The 22,170-nt window shown below is 42.4% G+C and overlaps 1 protein-coding gene across 1 annotated transcript in view; it reads right to left on the bottom strand.

Annotated features, from left to right (window-relative positions):
• The window catches only part of dstyk (dual serine/threonine and tyrosine protein kinase), a 50,026-nt gene extending 39,550 nt beyond the window's left edge, over positions 1-10,476 (bottom strand). The window contains exons 1-3 of the mRNA XM_064966321.1: positions 9,812-10,476; positions 9,411-9,627; positions 4,408-4,817 (exon numbers count right to left, since the gene is read on the bottom strand). Of these exons, the coding sequence (XP_064822393.1) occupies positions 4,408-4,817; positions 9,411-9,615 (615 nt within the window). The 5' untranslated portion in view covers positions 9,616-9,627; positions 9,812-10,476. The remainder of the gene's footprint in view (positions 1-4,407; positions 4,818-9,410; positions 9,628-9,811) is intronic.
• Between the last annotated feature and the right edge of the window lie 11,694 nt (positions 10,477-22,170).

Below are 22,170 nucleotides of genomic sequence, written 5' to 3'. Positions count from 1 at the left end.
TATAGAAGGTTCCACAGTTGACAGTACATGTCAGAGCAAAAACCAAGCCATGAGGTCAAAGTGAATTATCCGTAGAGCTCCGAGTCAGGATTGTGTTGAGGCACAGATCTGGGGAAGGGTACCAAAACATTTCTGCAGCATTGAAGGTCTCAAAGAACACAGTGACCTCCATCATTCTTAAATGGAAGAAGTTAGAAATCACCAAGACTCTTCCTTGAGCTGGCAGCCCGGCAAAATTGAGCAATCGGGGTAGAAGGGCCTTTGTCAGGGAGGTGACCAAAAACCCGATGGTCACTAACACATAGCTCTAAAGTTCCTGTGCAAAAAACCTTCCAGAAGGACAACCATCTCTGCTGCACTCCACCAATCAGGCCTTTATGGTAGTGTCCAGACGGAAACCACTAGTCCGTAAAAGGCACATGACAGCCTTTAGCTGAAGTCTTTAGCCTGAATGCCAAGCATCACGTCTGGAGGAAACCTGGCAACATCCCTACAGTGAAGCATGGTGGTGGTGTCATCATGCTGTGCGGATGTTTTCAGCGGCATGGACTGGAAGACTAGTCAGGATCGAGGGAAAGATGAACGGAACAACGTATAGAGATCCTTGATGAAAACCTGCTCTAGAGTGCTTAGGACCTCAGACTGGGGCGAAGGTTCACCTTCCAACAGGATAACGAAGAGCCCGGATCTCAATCCCATTGAGCACGTCTGGAACCTGTTGGATCGGAGGGTGCGGGCTAGGGCCATTCTCCTCAGAAATGTCCGGGAACTTGCAGGTGCCTCTGTGGAAGAATGGGGTAACATCTCACAGCAAGAACTGGAAAATGTGGTGCAGTCCATGAGGAGATGCGCTGCAGTACTTAATGTAGCTGGTGGGTGCCCCCCCTTCCATTGTTCAGAGACACATTATTAAATTTCTGTTAGTCACATGTCTGTGGAATTTGTTCAGTTGATGTCAGTTGTTGAATATTATGTTCATACAAATATTTATACATGTTAAGTTTGCTGAAAATAAACAGTTCACAGTGAAAGGACACTTTTTTTGCTGAGTTTACATTTGTAAAAATTCCAAAAACCTGTTTTTGATTTTTCATTATGGGGTATTGCTTATAGATTGAGGGGGAAAAAACTATTTAATACATTTTAGAATACGACTAATGTAACAAAATGTGGATAAAGTCAAGGGGCCTGAATACTTTCAAAATGCTTACTACCTCCAGCTCACATTGCAAAGTGTTAGTCTGCCTATCAGCACATCACCTATGTTCATGAATGGAGGAGCTCTGCAATTACCAATTGAGTAATTCAAAAGGCTCTCGCACATCTGAGCTATCGTTTTTGCAGGTGCATGGTAGCAGTTGAGATGGAAAATGATTAGGAACCCACCCACAACTCTTGATAGGATCACTGCTCTTTAAGCTTTACGTATCGGCCTTGAGCTTTTGTGAGTTTCTTTTCAAATTAGCACCCTTATGTAGACCTAGCCCCACCCACATCCGTTCCATGCATCGAATGGGGTTTGAGTCGAAGAAAAACAAAGTGTGCTACCAAATAACAATATGCATTTCAGAAATATTCGAATAAAGTTGAGAAATAAAAAGTAGTTATTTTAATCATGGCCATCAAAACTAGGGATGCACAATATATCAGTTAACATATCGGAATTGGACGATATCTGCTAAAAATGCCAACATCGGTATCAGTCCAATGTCTTGTTAAGCCAGTGCAAAACTGATGCCAAAGCTGACGTGCATACCTATATAAAACGTAGATACATGACGTAATGACACCACGTAAAATTGCGCTTCACGTTCAACACAGCATTCCTAACCTAGCCCATAATGTCTGCTGTGTGGATCGAGCAGTCAACAAGTCAAGCAATCATTTGATAGTGTAAGAACTTCAGCAAGACAACTCAAAAGGCGAAATCCATTAACGCCAAGATAATGGAATTTATTTCCCCGCTCTCTTGTGGGTGATGTTGGCTTTCGCAACTGGTCGAGCACCAGTACACACTAACGTTACCAAGTGCGCTATTTTTCCAGATGTTGCCCTACCGGAGTTACACAGTAATAGCGTCACTGCTATTAGTTTCACGACATACTATGGAACACCGTTTGGGTCTTTGCTTGTCAAAAAAGATATGTCAAATAACAGTTCAATTATAGAATGTTGTGTTTTCTGAATTTGCACGAGCAATCCAAGCGCCACCACTACTATCAGTAGCACTGTCAAAACTGTACAAAAAAAGTCTGCAAACAAGCAAACACCAGCCACAAACAATGTGTTAACAATACCAGGTTAGTAATAAAGCATTATTTGTTTGACCGCAACTGGGGTAGCTAGCTAGCTTTAGCTTGGTACCTAGCTAGCACCAATACAACTAGCCTGTAAACAATGACCAGTAGAAACTGCAGTTATTTTCACTATACTTAGCAATGATTTAGGAATCCTTGTGAGTAAGTACTAGCTAAGTAGCCACTTGTTGTTTGCCTATTGAAATTGTACTTCATGAAAATAAATAGCTAGCCAGCTACTTAACCCTGTCGCCCAAAGCTAACATTATAAGCAGCCGGCTAGCTTCATCTGGCTTGTGAGGCTCAACCGGACCGGGTTGTGTTGTGAAGCTAGCCACAATAAGGATAGGGCACAATAGTGGAATTTGCAGTTTGCCTTCAAAATAAAAGTACCTCTTTGAAAGTGATGCAGAAGGAATCATGTCATATTTAGACTATATAATGTTAAAGGTTGGAATGTGAAGCAATGAAATGGGGTATCAGTCTACTCGGTGACACCCACAGAACACAACTGTTTAGAGTTTACACAAAAAATGAGCATTGTAGCTCTTATCTTGGAACTGTGAGTGTGTGAAATCACCTCCCCAGTCAGCCTATGGTGTGTATTGACATTCATATTGCACTGTACATCTTTACTTAAGGATTGGGGATCAATGAAACGGGGCATCAGTCTACCCAATATGCAAGATATTTCCCCCCCCCCCAACATCCTCCTCAGAGATAGACTCCAAAACATTCACAGTATTGTTTTTCCTCAGGAATAGTGTTCAATACACATAGGTTAACAATAAATGTGGCTCAATTCCCAGTTGTTTCAGAGTCCCGCAATAAGAGCTACGACAGTAATGTTCTCTGGGTGTCACGGAGTAGACTGATACCCCATGTCATTGATCCACAATCCATAGGCAAGACTGCACAGTGAAATAAGTATGCCCACAATGCAATTCTAAAGTATAATACATCCAATGTTACTTCAGATTGTCAAATTAACAAATTGTCTTTTGTTGATTTTATATAACATTCCAACCTCGTTTAGCATGATCTATTCAATTATGGCATAATTATACTATTTGCGTCACTGTCAATGACATACTTTTATTTTGAAGGCTAACCACAAAGTTCTCCATTGTGGCTAATCCATATTGTGGCTAGCTTCACGGATGGGTCCGACCACCGTTAATCAAATAAGAACTGTCTTATAAATTAGGGTTATTTTAGATGACACATAGCTATTAAGCTGGCCAACTATAGCTACTGAAACAGATTTTCGTTTTGCCATTTTTTGGGAAGAACATTGTTCGCATCCATCAGCTAGCTAGCTTTTTTTTAAATGACCAGCACTGTAGGTGCGCGAGACAACTACCAGCATCATAGCATATGTATCAATGAATCGTTGTGACATGAAATTTGAGTGATAGTGTAATCAATTTGTAATAACTATGTAAAAGTATGAATGCATGAACGCATTCAATTATTGTGACGTGCAGTCATATTCAGGTAAGCGAGCTTATTTGACACGTCAAACAGTGTTACTTGATGTATCTTTTTTGACATGCAAAGACCCAAATGGCGCTCCGTAGAAATCCTGAACAACGAAACAGCACAGCAAGTGAAAGAAATATTTTGATTATGTTTTACTGGTAATGGGGACATATATAAATGCCAACAAAATAACGTTGTCAGCGTGGTGTGTGTGTGTGTAACCTTTATTTAACTAGGCAAGTCAGTTAAGAACAAATTCTTATTCACAATGGCGGCCTACCCCAGACGACACTGAGCCAATTGTGCGCCGCCCTATGGGACTCCCAATCACGGCCGGATGTGATACAGCCTGGATTCAAACCAGGGACTGTAGTGATGCCTCTTGCACTGAGATGCAGTGCCTTAGACCGCTGCGTCCATGTGTGTGTGTTAACTATTCAACTGTACAAGAATGCTTAAAAGGCCACTAAAATGTTTTATATCAGCATTGTTTTTTGCGACAAGGAAAATATCGGTTTCGGTCAAAAATGTAATATCGGTGCATCACTAATCAAAACTGTTAAACACATTTCACACCAGCAGAAACAATTATCAGAAGCAATTAAGGATAACGGAAACCCTGGTGTACCTGTAGCAGAGGGTGGTGCAGGGTGATCTCCAGCTCGGCCAGTCTGTGGGCGGGGTCCTCACATTCCTCCTGGATCTCCAGATCCTCCCTGGGCACCGTATCCCAGCGCCCACAGTGGGCCGCCAGCTGGTGCACCAGCTCATACTGGCCGGGCAGCGCCAGGCTGAGCCGCGTCTGGCGCCCGTGGGTGAAGCACAGCTTCCTCCTCTTGCAGGCCGTGCCATGAACGCCATTGCAGGCCTCGCCCGCCACGGGACCTAGGGGCAGGAGCCGCTCCCCCAGCAGGCAGTTGAGCAGCTGGTAGCGTGCGGCACAGTCCTGGCCAAGAACCAGGATGTAGGGGGCGCTGCCCACGCTGCTGTGGAGGAACTCCTCTTCATGCCGGGGGAAAAAGACGTAGCTCAGCTGACCTGGGAGGAGAAGATACAACATGTAGAAGGTACAACACCGCCTGGTACAGCAACTGCTCAGCATCTGACCATAAGACGCTACAGAGGGTAGTGCGTACAGCCCAGTACATCACTGGGGCCAAGCTTCCTGCCATCCAGGACCTATGTAATAGGCGGCATCAGAGAAAAACCCATTAAATTGTCAAAGACTCCAGTCACCCAAGTCATCTGCTATCGCACAGAAAGCGGTACCAGGGCACCAAGTCCAGGATCAAAAAGGCTCCTTAACAGCTTCTACTCCCAAGCCATAAGAATGCTGAACAATTAATCAACTGGCCACAAGACTATTTACATTGCCCCCCCAATTGTTTTTTTACACTGCTGCTAACTATCATCGATGCAGTCACTTCACCCTTACCAACATGTACAAATTGCCTCAACTAACATGTACACTGACTCGGTACCGGTACCCCCTGTATATAGCCTCGTTATTTTATTGTGTTACTTTTTACTTTAGTTTATTTGGTAAATATTTTCTTAACCTACAATGCAGTTGAAGAAATGGTTAAGGGCTTCTAAGTAAGCATTTCACAGTAAGGTCTACACTTGTTCGGGCATGTGACAAATAAAGTTTGATTTGATGTATAGAAGGGAATAGTGCTGGGGGCCAGGGGGCTTGGGTCATTGTGCCTCTCCCTTAGGAGGGGTAAGGAAGGAACCTTTATTCTTCAGGTATTAGACATAGAAACAATCTGCATATGTTGATAATACAATGTAATGTTATATAACACCAACAAACAATCCACGTTATCTTTGAGCAAATTCCAATGATTGGCTTACAATACAGAAATAACTTGCTTCAGCTTTAACTGGACCTGTTGTGAACTGGTGTCTGGCATCGCTCTGTCTGCACTTCTGGCATATGAAAGGCCTGAGGGATAATCTATTGTGTTTACTTCAAAGCCCCTCAGACTCATCTGTTATCTCCTGACCCATCTCCGTGGCAACCCATATTAACAACAAACAATTCATCCTGGCTCATCACAGGAAGTGGTCATAATCCTCCATGATGCTGAGTCATGGTCTATTTCAGTTAAACAACAGACAAAGAACAGAGGCCAGAAATGGAATACCACTTATTTCTCCCTCCCCACCCCTTCTTTTCTCCCTCTATCACCATCCTGTTGCTCTGCAACTGTTAATCTGGTATTACCCTGCCTAGTGTTTGACCTAAAACATTATAGATACAGGAACAATCCAATGAATGATTGAACCACAGGAAATGAATTTTAAAAAAGATACCTAATGTACTGTCTACAGGGCAATTCCACAATAACAGACTCCGATTTTTCACTTTAAAAATGTCAAAACAAACTATTACTAGAGCTTGAAGCATGTCATCTAGCATGACAACCACTGTGGTTTGTTGTTAGCCTTTACTATGAAGGTTTGACAAAGATACATACATATTGTATAGGCCCACTTGATGGGAAGGGTATGGTTAGATTGGCTTTTCCCATGATATTTGACATTCTAGATGCACTAGATTGAAAGAATGAGAATGTTTGAAAACATTATTGGAAATGTGGCTGCAAGTGTGTGTGTACTAGTGGAGATACTAAGCCCAAACACACCTTGAAGCTGTGGTTTTCAACTGGTTTTACCTCAGTACCCAAATTGAACCAGGTCGCGATCCAATATTCGCATCGTGATTTTATGTTGCCAAAATCCAATCCGAAAAACCACTTTTAATGCTATATTGATAGTAAATGTACCAATTGTATGACAAGGGAACAACAGTCCCACCATTTTCATGTCAATAATTCCACCAGTTGAGAACCGCTGCCTTAAAAATGGACAACTAGCGGTCCTCCTACTTTTGGGCAGTCAATTAGCCCATGTCTGCTAACATTATTTAGATAAGTTAGCTGGCTAAACTAAAGTAATCATGGTCAAATTACCAATCGGGGGCCCCCATCAATTATGTTCGTGACTCTCACTCAGATATCATTTTCCAAACTGCAAACATTTCTCTCCGCCCCATGACAGAATGTGTAGAATTGCAGCAAACATGCTTTAAAATTGCAACATTCTCTCTATGCTCCATGGCAAAACGTATAGACTTTCAGGAAATTAACTTCAAAACATATTTTCTCTCTGCTGTCAAGAGGGGGTTGTTAAAATATTCTGCTCACATGATGAATACAGATTTTTTTCTAGCCCACACCCCCATTAAAAGTTGCCCATCCCTGCTCTACAGAGTAGCTCTCTACATAGTTCTACAAACTTTAGCGCGACAGAATGTCGTAGACTGAAATTTCGTAGACTGAAATCCCTTTGGGACAGGAAGGTTGGGCTTAAATGACAGCCGTATACAGTGGTGAGGAGGAGCTCAGTAGAGCCTTTGTGTCCGGAAGTAATTTAGCCATTAATTGTAGCCATTGACATTATGTGGAGTTGCTATTTTCTCAAGTCAATTAACTTGACATTCCTGGATAACTCATTATACTAATAAAGTCTGATTTAAATCAAAGAGTCTAAAAAAAGAAGAGTACCATACTGTACATATCTGGCAGTGTTGGCAAAATCACTACATATCCCATTGAACCAAGCGGGGAGAAGCTGTCACATTTTCAAGACCAGTAAGAAAAGTTCGGCAAAACCTACGCAAATGACGGCGCTGGATCTCAAAACTGAACTTAGATCTGTGTTAAGTAGCAATGATAACTCGAACCAGTCATGACTTTTCAACAAAATAAATAATTTTCAAGTTTCTTTCCAGTACATTTCTTTGTTCGATGATTGTATAACTAGGAAAGGAGTATTGAAGTTGAGGGTGCAATGTTTATGAAGTTTGGCAATGAGGACAAAAACTAGCATAGTTCAGCTAGCCAGCTAGTTCAGCCAGGGAAAATCTTGGGTCTGGATAGAGCTGGGCGCACATGCACACAAGGATAATTCAGGACACAGATTGTAGTTTTTATGCCCTGATATCAGGAGCTGGCAGCAGAAAGTTTGATTAAACAATTCAGAGACAAACTAATACATCAGTTGACACATTTATGGACAGCGAATCGATATACAATCCAAAATCAGTTGCACCTGTCAATAGTAAAACAAAGCTTCAAACAATGTTTGAGTGAACCCAAATCCAGAAAATGAATGGTGAAGTGGCTTCCGGACTTGGTAATCTCCTCCTCACCACCACTAGTATACCTTGGCTCAAAATAACTAATCTCCTAAACAGGAACGTGAGAATCACACCCACACCCTGCTCATCAGCCCACTTACTTTGAGGTCAGGCAATCCCCAAATCAACTAGTTTAGTGACTACTTCTATGTTTATCACCACCAGTACATGTTTCCTTTCAGCCTCAGTTCCTTAAGTGGGAATCTCTGCATATTTGTGACACTTTATGTCCTATTGTTGAGAAAGACTTACTGGTCCTAATCTCTTCATTCTTTCTGGTCCTAATCTCTTCATTCTTTCCCTCTAAAATCCTATTTAATGAATTTTCTACAGTCGACATGTTGGCAAGGAAATCTCTTTCTGGGAGAGAACAATCTTGTTTTTTCCCAGCAGGGGATACAAGACATTTAAGCCTACATCAACCATTCAGAAGACAGTTCAGCTAATTTTTATTTTACCTTTATTTAACTAGGCAAGTCTAGGAACAGTGGGTTAACTGCCTGTTCAGGGGCAGAACAGAACGGCACCTTGTCAGCTTGGTGATTTGAACTTGCAACCTTCTGGTTACTAGTCCAACACTTTAACCACTAGGCTACCCTGCCACCCCAATAATAGTTATCCACCTGTTTTGCCATCCCACCACTGTCTATAGATTGAGTACAGGTCGGAACCCTGTGTGCCCTGTAGGAAATGCCCTACCTCAGCAGAACTTGCACACATTCCCAATTAGAACATTATGGGATGTGTATCAATTCTGCTGTGCCGTTTCCAATCGTCCTTGAATGACCACAATCAGAAGAGTTTCCATTCAAACTATGGCTAATATAGAGTGACAGACTTTCCTGTGTTTGTGGTCGGATGTGTTTACGGGGCTTGTCGATGGGCTTTATGCTGGAAGCAACAATCATATTACAATTCAAGAGTTTGTTGAGTGGTCACTCAACAAAGGCAAAATCTGTATTTTTTTAGTGTGAGATTTTTGGTAACTTAGCAGACACTCATATCCAAAGTAGTAAATGCACTTTTTTTCTGAATATAAGTTTCTCAAATGCTAGTCAGGATAGGCCTACATGTTAATAAAATGTGTTTATCATGTTCTTTATCATTTGTATAATTTACTTCCTTTCCCAAAGGATCACTGATTGTGATCCAAATGTAAGACAACAAAATTATAATTACTGTAGAATGTAAAATAATCACAGGGTCATTCAATGACAGGCATATGAGTACTGTAGCTGCATGAAGCCACCGTGGATAAATGTAACCTCAAGAACTGTGTGTGACATTCAATAAGGCCTAACCCTACCCATGTTTAGCGAAGCACGATGTATTCTGAGAAATGTGGGAGTTTTACTCTACATTATGTTGTGATGATGCCAAGGTTAATTATATTGGTAACAAATCCGAAGAGCTGCACATCTTACCTGCCTCCAGAGCAGCTGCCTCGGAGCTGGCGGCCGATGCGCAGGCATTACTGTAGTTCTGTTTTATTTCCCGGAAAAATGCGTTGGTCTCTTTCAGATTATTTTTTAGTTGTATGGAGTGTTTATTGTAGCCGTTGAAGATCCGGGTTAATTCTCGAGCTAAAGGAGTCACTTTCTGCAAATTTCCGCCACCGATCCCCTCCATGGCAATTCGAGTCTGCAATGAGACACAAATGGGAGAACGTTCTTCTCTTTAATACTAACGTAACGTTACCACCCTATGAACCGAATATAGTAGACATATGGGTCCCAGTCTAATTGCCATTGAAAGTTAACTACTGGACAAGGGTGCAGGGAGTGATCGTCAATATGTGATTTACTGCTCAGTTTCAGTGAGTTACCTTGTCTCACTTATTTGGATTTCCAGTGTTGTTCAACTACTTTCATCAGCATCCCAAATGTTTGATAACCACCTCTAGCAGAGGAAAAAAACCTAGGGAGTGCCCCGGGCCATGACAGAGAATCAGTCCAAAAAAAAATCCACAGTGATTTAAACGCACGGTTTTGCAGGCGAAACCGCAGTCGCGGGTAACGTTAATTTACTGCCGTGGGTAACTAGCTAATTCCGTAGCAAAATCATTGCATCAAAGTGCACAAATAAACAAACTCACTTTGAACGGAAGACATCTTGATAGCCAATGTCCCCCAAAATAATTTAACAAACGACTGGCTTAGCTAACATTAGCTGTACGCTGTTTCTAGCCCTAACTAGCTAGCAGGGTCCCAAAGTTAGTGAATTGAGATGGCCAATGCCAACTACGCTAGCTAGCTCCGTAGCTTAATTTACCTTCCTGCCTAGCCAGCAAACCAGGCATCGTATTCCATGCTAATCTGTTTTAAAATAATTGCCACATTACCCCAACCGACGTCATTACGTGAGCTCCCTCAAGCATATTTTTTAACTGGTGCGATCTACCGAGACCCTGCTAATTTGAGGTCTCACCAGAGATACTTTTAAGAAATTAAATTGTAAACTCCATTCGATTGGTATTAACGCCCGCGCGGTGCATTCTGGGCGATTCTGGGACAAGGCGCGCACATCTTCAAGGAGTGAATGGGAGTCAATTGGGTGCGAGCTCAAAAATCCAACATTTGCATAAATTACTGGAATAAGACACACAGCATTACACATATTGTGTGTGATAATTAACTTGTTCTCGCATAGCTTTGAAATTGTGACATTACGAGGAAAATAGGCAGGTTTCTCGACTCAATCCCTGATTTCTGGAAGGGATTGCGTGACGCAGCATGACAACGTGACCATTCATTGGCCATTGAAATCCCTATTAATTCAGGGCTTTATTGACATGGGAAATATATTTACATTGCCAAAGCAAGCGAAATAGATAATAAACAAAAGTGAAAAGAACAATACAAAATGAACAGTGAACATTACACTAACAAACGTGCCAAAGGAATAGAGACATTTCAAATATGGCTATATTGGGGCGGCAGGGTAGCCTAGTGTTGGACTAGCAACTGAAAGGTTGCAAGTTCAAATCCCCGAGCTGACAAGGTACAAATCTGTCATTCTTCCCCTGAACAGGCAGTTAACCCACTGTTCCTAGGCTGTCATTGAAAATAAGAATTTGTTCTTAACTGGCTTGCCTAGTTAAATAAAGGCAAAAAAATATATAATGTAACAATGTGCAAATAGTTAAAGTACAAAAAGGAAAATATAAATATGGCTGGTATTTACAATGGGGATTGTTCTTCACTGGTTGCCCTTTTACTGTGGCAACGGGTCACATATCTTGCTACTGTGATGGCACACTGCGGTATTTCACTCAATAGATACGGGCATTTATCAAAATTGAATTTGTTTTCTAATTCTTTGTGGGTCTATGTAATCTGAGGGAAATATGTGTCTCTAATATGGTCATACATTTGGCATGAGGTTAGGAAGTTCAGTTTCAACCTCATTTTGTGGGCAGTGTGCACATAGTCTTCTCTTGAGAACCAGGTCTGCCTACAGCGGCCCCTGTCAATAACAAGGATATGCTCACTGAGTCTGTACATAGTCAAAGCTTTACTAAACTTTTGGGTCAGTCACAATGGTCAGGTATTCTGCCACTGTGTACTCCCTGTTTAGGGCCTGTTTTTTTTTGTTAATTCTTTTCAATATGTCAAGTAATTATCTTTTTGTTTTCCCATGACTTGGGTCCTGTGTGGCTCAGACGGTAGAGCATGGCACTTGCAACGCCAAGCATCGTGGGTTCGATTCCCGCTGGGGCCACCCATATGTAAAAAGTAGTGGCCCCAGCCGACTTGTAAGTCGCTTTGGACAAAAGCGTCTGCTAAATGGGATATACTTGGTTGGGTCTAATTGTGTTGCTGTCCTGGGGCTCTGTGTGGTCTGTTTGAATCACCAAGGTGAAGTTGATTTTATATTCACACATTCGGACATTCAACAGACATTCACCACAAGTCATTTAAAAATGTAAAAATCAATAACTAATTCACAGTTTGTCACAGAATCATCAAACTAGATATGATTTATTCTAGAAATGTCTAGCATACTTTTACAACCCTTGTTTTGAGTAGACATTCCAGTTGACTTGATAGAAATACATAATCTATCAAATGCCATTTAAAGCGGTATAAATCAATAACTAATTCACCGTTTGTCACAGAAACATCAAACTAGGTATAATTCATTCTATAAATGTCTAGCATAGCTTTACAATCTTTGATTTGAGGAAGAATTCCAGTTGACTTGATAGAAATAAATAACATCTATAAAATGCAATTTAAAGCTATATAAATCAATACCGTTTTCACTGATGACAGAATCATCAAACTAGGTATGAATAATTCTATAAATGTCTAGTAGACTTTTACAACCTTTGATTTGAGTAGAAATTCCAGTTTTGATTTGATAGAAATACATAACATCTCAAATACTGCATTTAAAGATGAAGAAATCTAATTCAGTGATTGTCTCAGGAAAAAAAGTGAAAATATGCATTTATTTGCAATATCTTTAAAGAAATGTTAATTTCAAGTGCAATTTGTTCTATATGAAGTAGACAATGTTTATAATCTGAAACTGTATACCAAATCAATGTTTGCATTTTTAGTGCAACAGTTCCACATTTTAAAGTAGTTACAAGGCACAACAGTCATCTATTTATACGTCTCTAATTTAACAGCAAAGAGGCCCCTTCCAATCATTTTCTGTTTTGGCTTTGTTGAAGTCCTGCCATCCCCAGACAAGCTGAATGGTACCATCTCTGGCACACAGAGCATTCTATCTGCAGTATTAAACAGATACTACAGGGTTATGTTTATTTACATCTAAATTACAGTTCTGGAATAAGCAAATTCTGTTACATGCTTTTGCAATTAGGAACATTTTCAAATTGAATTGGATTTTTGTTCAATTGCTGGATTGACTTTAAAATGTCATGTATTTGACCACAACCCTGATAGAAGCACATAACTGAGGTGTTAATCATCGTTGAGTATTCAGGCAATATAAATCATATAGTAATAAAGGCATACATTTGCAAAAACATATGCGTTGATAAAAAATATATCACACATCGTTGTAATATCAAACATTACAATAATGTCAGTCTTTGAAATCCAAATCAGTTTACTCATAACTTGTGCCAGATACAATGTGTGTACCTATTACAGTGAATTGCTGTCATAGTATGTATCTAGTATCTCTCATAGTAGAATAATAAAATTGTGTAATGATAATAGAACATTAGAGCAATAATAACACAAGGATAATTCTGACAAAAAAAGTTGAGAGTTTCATACTTCTAAATGTATTGAAGGATGAAACTACATGAGTTTTCATAGCTTACTGTTATAATACACAAAGACAAACTCAGTTGGTCAGATGATGATAATTTTTCTCTGGATGATTCAAAGCACACATTGAGCAGTCTTGCTTCTCATTGAAGACTGGAAAAAAAGAGGTCCACATTTGTATGCATTGTTGACACATTTAAAGATGCTTTCTGGAACCCATAGTTCTAAAAGTTGTGCTTCGAAGACTAAATCTGTCCCTCACAGTTGCGTGCTACATTGTTCTCTCACTGCTTGTGCTTTGCCCCCTTCCCACACCCAGTAGCAAAGGGTTCCCCAAAGATCGTCTTTATCCATTACACAACCCATTGGAGCCAAAGTTTACCTTTAAAACACCTAGTCAACCTTGTTGTAAACTACTGTAAAGGATAATTTCCCTCCTTTTTTCTGTATTTCCTGTTAGCCTGAATGCAGAATAAAAATAACACCTCCCCCTAGTGGCCAAGAAATAAAAACAGCAAGGTTCCATGAGTTCACCATGTGGGTGTCACGTTCTGACCTTAGTTCCTTTGTTTTGTCTTTTGTTTTAGCATGGGCAGGGCGTGAGTTGGGTGGGTTGTCTAGGTTAGTTTGTCTATGATTTTCTATTTCTGTTTTTGGCCTGGTATGGTTCTCAATCAGAGGCAGCTGTCAATCGTTGTCCCTGATTGAGAACCATATTTAGGTAACCTGTTTTCCATTGTGTTTTGTGGGTGGTTATTTTCTGTTTAGTGTTGTGTTGCACCTTACAGGACTGTTCGTTGGTTGTTTATTGTTTTGTTTTCAGTGTTCATTAAAATATTTAAAATATGGACACTTACCACTCTGCACCTTGGTCCTCCTCTATCTCCAAACGACAATTGTTACAGAACCACCCACCAAAAGAGGGCCAAGCAGCGTGGTAACGGGCAGCAACAGCAGCGGCCAAAAACACAAGACTCCTGGACTTGGGAGAAGATTTTGGACGGCAAGGGACCCTGGGCACAAGCAGGGGAATATCGCCACCCCAAAGCAGAGCTGGAGGCAGCGAAAGTGGAGAGGCGCCGGTATGAGGAGGCAGCATGGCAGCGCGGCTGGAAGCCCGAGAGGCAGCCCCAAAAATGTATTGGGTGGGAACATGGGGAATGTGGCTAAGTCAGGTAGGAGACCTGAGCCAACTCTCCGTGCTTACCGGAGAGCGAGAGGGACCGGGCAGACACCATGTTATGCGGTGGAGCACACGGTGTCTCCGGTGCGTGTGCATAGCCCGGTGCGGTACATTCCAGCTCCTCGTATTGGCCGGGCTAGAGTGGGCATCGAGTCAGGTGCCATGAAGCCGGCTCTACGCATCTGGTCTCCAGTGCGTCTCATCGGGCCGGTGTACATGGCACCAGCCTTACGCATGGTGTCCCCGGTTCGCCAGCACAGCCCAGTGCGGGCTATTCGCCGCACTGGTCTGGCTACGGGGAGCATTCAACCAGGTAAGGTTGGGTAGGCTTGGTGCTCAAGAGCTCCAGTGCGCCTTCAAGGTCCGGTCTGTCCTGTGCGACCTCCACGTACCAGCCCTCCGGTGGCAGCCCCCTGCACCAGGCTGTCTCTCCGTCTTCTCCCTACAGGTGCTCCTGCCTGTCCAATATATATATATATATAAAATATATCCCATTTAGCAGACGCTTTTGTCCAAAGCGACTTACAAGTCGGCTGGGGCCACTACTTTTACATATGGGTGGCCCCAGCGGGGAATCGAACCCACGGCTTGGCGTTGCAAGCGCCATGCTCTACCGACTGGTGCCACACAGGACCAGCGCTGCCAGAGTCTCCTCTGTCCTGAGCTGCCAGAGTCCTCAGCGCTGCCAGAGTCTCCCATCTGTCCTGAGCTGCCAGAGCCGCCAGTCTGTCCTGAGCTGCCAGAGCCGTCAGTCAGCCAGGAGCTGCCAGAGCCGTCAGTCATCCAGGAGTTGAAGTTGAAGGTAAAGAAAAAAATATGAAACTAGGACGTTAAAACACTGGCAGAATTCTTTCATCCACATCCATTCACATAAAACATGTCTTATAAAGTATAAATACCTTTCTAAGACCACTGTCTTTCTGGACATTTTAAAAGGTTTGCAAACAGTTCTTCCTGCAAGGAATGTAAATTGAATGATATGGTAATACCTATGTAGGTGACTTAGTTTCTACACTGGTATAATGGGTATAATGTGTGGTAGTTGCACACCTTCCTGCTGAATTATGTAGAGCTGATTTGGGCAAGTTTATATATTTGTTCATGATCTTTTATGAAAAAAAAACATGTTCACGTAGTCTTTGTGCTAGCAGTTTAAGAGAGAAAGAGAGCAAATAGCATATTTGAAGTCCTAGTTTTTAATGGTTCGTGCCAGTAAATTGCAGAGGGGTTCACATACAGTTGAGAGGCAAATCATAATGTATACATTTAACCCAAAAACCAAACATGTACCGTCTACTTCTTATATTAGTGCTTGCCGGGCTAAAGTGAGCATCCAGCCAGGACGGTTTGTGCCAGCTCTACGCTCCAGACCTCCAGTGCGCCTCCAAGGTCCAGTATATCCTGTGCCAGTTCCATACACCCGGCCTCCAGTGTGTGTCTCCAGCCTAGTACATCCTGTGCCTGCTCCACACACGAAGCCTCCAGTGATGATCCATGGCCCGGAGCCTGCAGTGATGATCCATGGCCCGGAGCCTGTAGTGATGATCCATGGCCCGGAGCCTGTAGTGATGATCCATGGCCCGGAGCCTGCAGTGATGATCCATGGCCCGGAGCCTGCAGTGATGATCCATGGCCCGGAGCCTGCAGTGATGATCCATGGCCCGGAGCCTGCAGTGATGATCCATGGCCCGGAGCCTGCAGTGATGATCCATGGCCCGGAGCCTGCAGTGATGATCCATGGCCTGAAGCCTGCAGTGATGATCTCCGGCGGCGGTCCGCGGTCCAGAGCCTCCGGCGATGATCCACGGTCCGATTCCTCCGGCGACGATTCACGGTCTGGAGTCTCCGGCGACGATTCACGGTCCGGAGTCTCCGGTGACAATCCACGGTCCAGTTCCACGGAAGTGAAGGGATCAGCGTGCGGAGCGGGGGCTACGTCCCGAACCAGAGCCTCCCGTATAGAGTCAGGTTTTGCGGCCGGAGTCCGCACCTTTGGGGGGGTGTCTATCGTTGTCTCTGATTGGGGATCATACTTAGGCAGCCATTTTTCCCACCTTCAGTTGTGGGATCTTGTCTTTGTTTGTTGTATGGGTTGCACTCCTAAGCTTTTCGTTCTTTGAGTTGTTTATAGTTTTTTTGGTGGAACATATTAATAAAGAAAATGTATGCCTACCACGTTGCACCTTGGTCTCATTCGAACGACAGACGTTACAATCACGGACTCGTTAGAACTTTGACCACACACCCTCTAGACGGACTTCATGCCCTCTGTAAAATCAAAACTGGACTCTTTCCTCAAAACAAAGGCTGTAAAAGTATGCTAGACATTTATAGAATAATTGTAAAAATGGAATTGATGTATCTTCTTTTCAATCTTGTGTGTAGCTGTTATCGCATCCAGTCTAGAATTTCCAACAGCCTAGACTTTTAGTGCTTTCAAGACAACTCGGTCAAACTAGGTCAAACCATGTCTCCTTGACCTTCAGGTCAGAAAGTCTGAGCTCTCAACAAATTGTCTTGAAATCTAGAAAAAATACCACATTCTTGCCAGAGGGGTCTCAAAAAACACCTGTATCCACATTGGTACAGTGCAGCTTTAACTAGCTGGAAAAAAGTCACTATCACTCCAGGGTATCAACATTTGGCATGTTACTGTTTAACTGCACTCCCATCGAAAAACCTTGCATTGCACACAGACCGTGCGAAAGTAGTTGGAGAAAGGAGAGGGGGACAGTAAGTAATATGTAGTTCACTGCCTGTTAGGATACACAGGGCCAAAGGCTCAGGTTTTCCATCCTCTCTCTCTCTGACAGAGCAATGTGTGAAAAGTGATATTTGTGATTTTTTATTTTAAAATACAATTGAACCTGGGTCCCTGCGAGTGTCAGTCGAGCACTTTATGACACCAAGAGGGTGGATTTCTTGGTTGCTAAACTACCCCCTTCCTTTGGAACATGCAAGTCGTACCCATAACGACGGAGAACGAGGGAGCAAGCTTTCAATAGACTTCCAGCAGCCAATCCCATTTCTTACACCATATAGCAAATTCAGCTCAACTGAGTTGACCCCCTTTCATGCCCCATATTCTTTCACTATTGTCAGCCTGGTAGTGCTCATCTTTGTTGAGTTTGAGTCGTGTTTGTTTCACATATTTTCCAATCCACATATAACATGCTCCTTGAGAAGCTTTAGTCAGCTACTTTAGGGGCTCATCAAATCCTCACCTTGTCATTCATTGTGTCCCAAGACAGTGATGCATGTTGCATGAACCTTACCCATAGCCTTAATAGATGTATAATACTGGTGTATTTCAGAGACCTGCACAAAGACTCCTCATTAAATGCCTCCAATTCATTTGATTATTGTCGTGTTTGATGATTTATGCAATATTCCAGGAACTCCACTAGAATCATTACATGAGGTATAATGTAATGGCATGATCATCTGTCACAAAAAAACACATCTCTGCCAGTAGCTGATAAGGACCATTTATTTTCCAACTCGCAACATGGATTATACATTTTTCTGTAAAGAGCTCTCTCTTGTGGCAAAAGTAGGCCTACATTTCATGATTAAAATACACCACTTGGTTGTGTCGGCCTATATAGAATTCACAAGAAGCTTTCAAATGACAATGTTGTGTATGTAAAGTACTAGTGTGTTAACATGCAAAATATGAAAATGTGAAAATGGGTGTTTTCCTTTATGATGACATTTTGTTGCACATTTAGCCTCCCCTCTGAGTTGAGGGCTTAATTGAATTGTAATGGATCTGTATGGATGATGAAGGTAGGCTGTTCCAATTAAAATCCAAATGCTGCTAGCCTCTAGATAAAAAAACTAAACAACCTTCATATTATATATATACAGTGCCTTGCAAAAGTATTCGGCCCCCTTGAACTTTGCGACCTTTTGCCACATTTCAGGCTTCAAACATAAAGATATAAAACTGTATTTTTTTGTGAAGAATCAACAACAAGTGGGACACAATCATGAAGTGGAACGACATTTATTGGATATTTCAAACTTTTTTAACAAATCAAAAACTGAAAAATTGGGCGTGCAAAATTATTCAGCCCCTTTACTTTCAGTGCAGCAAACTCTCTCCAGAAGTTCAGTGAGGATCTCTGAATGATCCAATGTTGACCTAAATGTCTAATGATGATAAATACAATCCACCTGTGTGTAATCAAGTCTCCGTATAAATGCACCTGCACTGTGATAGTCTCAGAGGTCCGTTAAAAGCGCAGAGAGCATCATGAAGAACAAGGAACACACCAGGCAGGTCCGAGATACTGTTGTGAAGAAGTTTAAAGACGGATTTGGATACAAAAAGATTTCCCAAGCTTTAAACACCCCAAGGAGCACTGTGCAAGCGATAATATTGAAATGGAAGGAGTATCAGACCACTGCAAATCTACCAAGACCTGGCCGTCCCTCTAAACTTTCAGCTCATACAAGGAGAAGACTGATCAGAGATGCAGCCAAGAGGCCCATGATCACTCTGGATGAACTGCAGAGATCTACAGCTGAGGTGGGAGACTGTCCATAGGACAACAATCAGTCGTATATTGCACAAATCTGGCCTTTATGGAAGAGTGGCAAGAAGAAAGCCATTTCTTAAAGATATCCATAAAAAGTGTTGTTTAAAGTTTGCCACAAGCCACCTGGGAGACACACCAAACATGTGGAAGAAGGTGCTCTGGTCAGATGAAACCAAAATTGAACTTTTTGGCAACAATGCAAAACGTTATGTTTGGCGTAAAAGCAACACAGCTCATCACCCTGAACACACCATACCCACTGTCAAACATGGTGGTGGCAGCATCATGGTTTGGGCCTGCTTTCCTTCAGCAGGGACAGGGAAGATGGTTAAAATTGATGGGAAGATGGATGGAGCCAAATACAGGACCATTCTGGAAGAAAACCTGATGGAGTCTGCAAAAGACCTGAGACTGGGACGGAGATTTGTCTTCCAACAAGACAATGATCCAAAACATAAAGCAAAATCTACAATGGAATGGTTCAAAAATAAACATATCCAGGTGTTAGAATGGCCAAGTCAAAGTCCAGACCTGAATCCAATCGAGAATCTGTGGAAAGAACTGAAAACTGCTGTTCACAAATGCTTTCCATCCAACCTCACTGAGCTCGAGCTGTTTTGCAAGGAGGAATGGGAAAAAATGTCAGTCTCTCGATGTGCAAAACTGATAGAGACATACCCAAAGTGACTTACAGCTGTAATCGCAGCAAAAGGTGGCGCTACAAAGTATTAACTTAAGGGGGCTGAATAATTTTGCACGCCCAATTTTTCAGTTTTTGATTTGTTTAAAAAGTTTGAAATATCCAATAAATGTCGTTCCACTTCATGATTGTGTCCCACTTGTTGTTGATTCTTCACAAAAAAATACAGTTTTATATCTTTATGTTTGAAGCCTGAAATGTGGCAAAAGGTCGCAAAGTTCAAGGTGGGTTTTCAGGTGAGTCTTTTACAGAGTACAGCCTCTCCTCACTGGGATGTATATCTGCCCTGAAGTGGTGTGTTTTAGTAATATCTCATTGCAGCCCAGCAGAGCTGTATCTCAGTTGTAAACACAGGTATGTTTTCTTTCTCCCTATCTCAGATGCCTGTGGGTTGATTCGCTGGATGCTAATGGTGAAACCTGAGAGCAGAGCTACCATAGAGGAGATTGCTGGACATTGGTGGCTCAACTGGGGTTATCAGAACTTCCTACTGGCCGAGAGTGAGACTGCGACATTGGTACAACCAAGTGAGAAGACCTCTGCATCCGTACAGCAGTCTGGAGGCCCAGCCAGCATTGACAGTTGGCTATTTCGAAACTCCCAGCCCTTACTGGAGAAATGCTCCAAGGTGTGCTGCCTGCTGCAGTCTCACGGGAGTGCAAGGAGAGCACCATCTCCCAATCCATGCATTATGCGACCACCGCTTGGCCCTCCAAGGGCATTCTGAAGAGACGAGGCAACCTGAAGCAGAAGGTCCTCAGAGAGGCTCCGACCCCAGCGATATAGGAACCAACGAAGGACTTTGACATCTCCACCCCGGCCCAGCCCCCAAATGTTGCATTGCTGCCCCTCAAAGGCATCTTGAAGAAACCAGCCAAGCGAGAGTATGGCTACTACTCCTCCCAAAACAACAGTGACTCTGCCCAGACACCCCAGGCCCAGCTCAGCCCCTCAGCACGCCCCACCGGTAGGGCATCATGAAGTGCAACAGCAAGTTCTCCTCAGTCGGCCTACAGGAGTTTAGGGCCTCTGGACCAGCTGGCGGCCTCCCTGGCAAGAGGTGGCACCAGAGCACAACCCAGTGGAGAAATATGCGAGGACAGCATCCTCTCCTCAGAGTCCTGGTGTCACTCATGGAGGTAGCTGTTAATAGTAAAATTTGTCTGGATTGAGTTACAATTGGCTTTGGGGGGTTTTCAATGTTGACTTTGGGATTTTGATTTCTAAATTGTGCATTTTTGTTCAGGATGTTAGGGAATTTATCAGGGTTCAGTATCCCAAAACAATCTGAAGTCTAAGTTCATCATTAGAACCTTTGTAGAAGAATCGTTAAATCTCAGAGCTGTTTCCCAAAACCATCGTTATTAATGTTGTACTCAAACGCTCGTAATTTAACTTGCAGACGCACGCGAGCTGATTTTGTACATCCACACCAGACGTGATTAGGACACGCAGGTTTAAATATCAAAAGGAACTCTGAACCAACTATATTAATTTGGGAACAGGTCGATAAGCGTTGAAACATTCATGGCAATTTAACTAGCTAGCTTGCTGTTGCTAGCTAAATTGTCCTGGGATATAAACATAGGGTTGTTATTTTACCTGAAATGCACAAGGTCCTCTACTACAACAATTAATCCACAGGTAAAAGGGTAAACTGAGTAAGTTTCTAGTAATCTCTCCTCCTTCAGTCTTTTTATTTTTCTTTGGACTTTATGTGGTGGTTGGCAACCAACTTTAAGGTGCTTTACCACCACCAACTAGACTGGGGTGTGGACCTCAATTCATCTTTCAATCACCCACGTGAGTATATGCTGCTAAAAAAACAATCAGGCAATGGGAGAGGCGGGACTTGCATTGCGTTGAGCGTCACAAATAGAATCAAGTTCGATTTTAGCGCCTGGCTATGCAGATGCTCGTTGACCCATGCAAGCAGTGTGGGTGCAATGATTGAATAACATGTGTGTAAATTTATTTTTGCAATGCTCGCGCACGTTACGCGAGTGGTGTGGTCAGCATCCTGATTGGTTTTTAGGAGCATATACCCACGTGGGGGTGATTGAAAGATGAACTGAGGTCCACACTTCAGTCCAGTTGGTGATTGCAATGCACCTTAAAGTTGGTTGCCAACCGCCATATAAAAAGTGCATCATTAGATGCTTTTTTGCCCTCGCACATCACTTTATACACAGAAGATCTCTGCTAAAGAATCACATGATTTATCCTTCTCTCTGTGACTGCCAATAAATTCAGAACAAAGTTGACTATAAATAAAAAATACTTTGCAATTGATACAAACCAGCAACTTATAAAATGCATAAAAGTAAAAACTCGAGATGACGGCATTAAAATATAAACAGTATGCTAGGTCTAATTCAATCATATTGAAATATGGTCATTTTCATGTAAAAGGACCCATGAGCACCAGCATGTGATGTTCATAGGAGCATGTCAAATTGAGTGTCAAATGAGAGCTAAGAGTCTATATTTTTGAGCAATTAATGTGAG

This window comes from Oncorhynchus masou, chromosome 5 (assembly GCF_036934945.1).
Source record: "Oncorhynchus masou masou isolate Uvic2021 chromosome 5, UVic_Omas_1.1, whole genome shotgun sequence".
Lineage (NCBI taxonomy): Eukaryota > Metazoa > Chordata > Actinopteri > Salmoniformes > Salmonidae > Oncorhynchus > Oncorhynchus masou.
The sequence above is the reverse complement of the archived record's forward strand: the minus strand, read 5'-3'. Positions and strand labels throughout refer to the sequence as shown.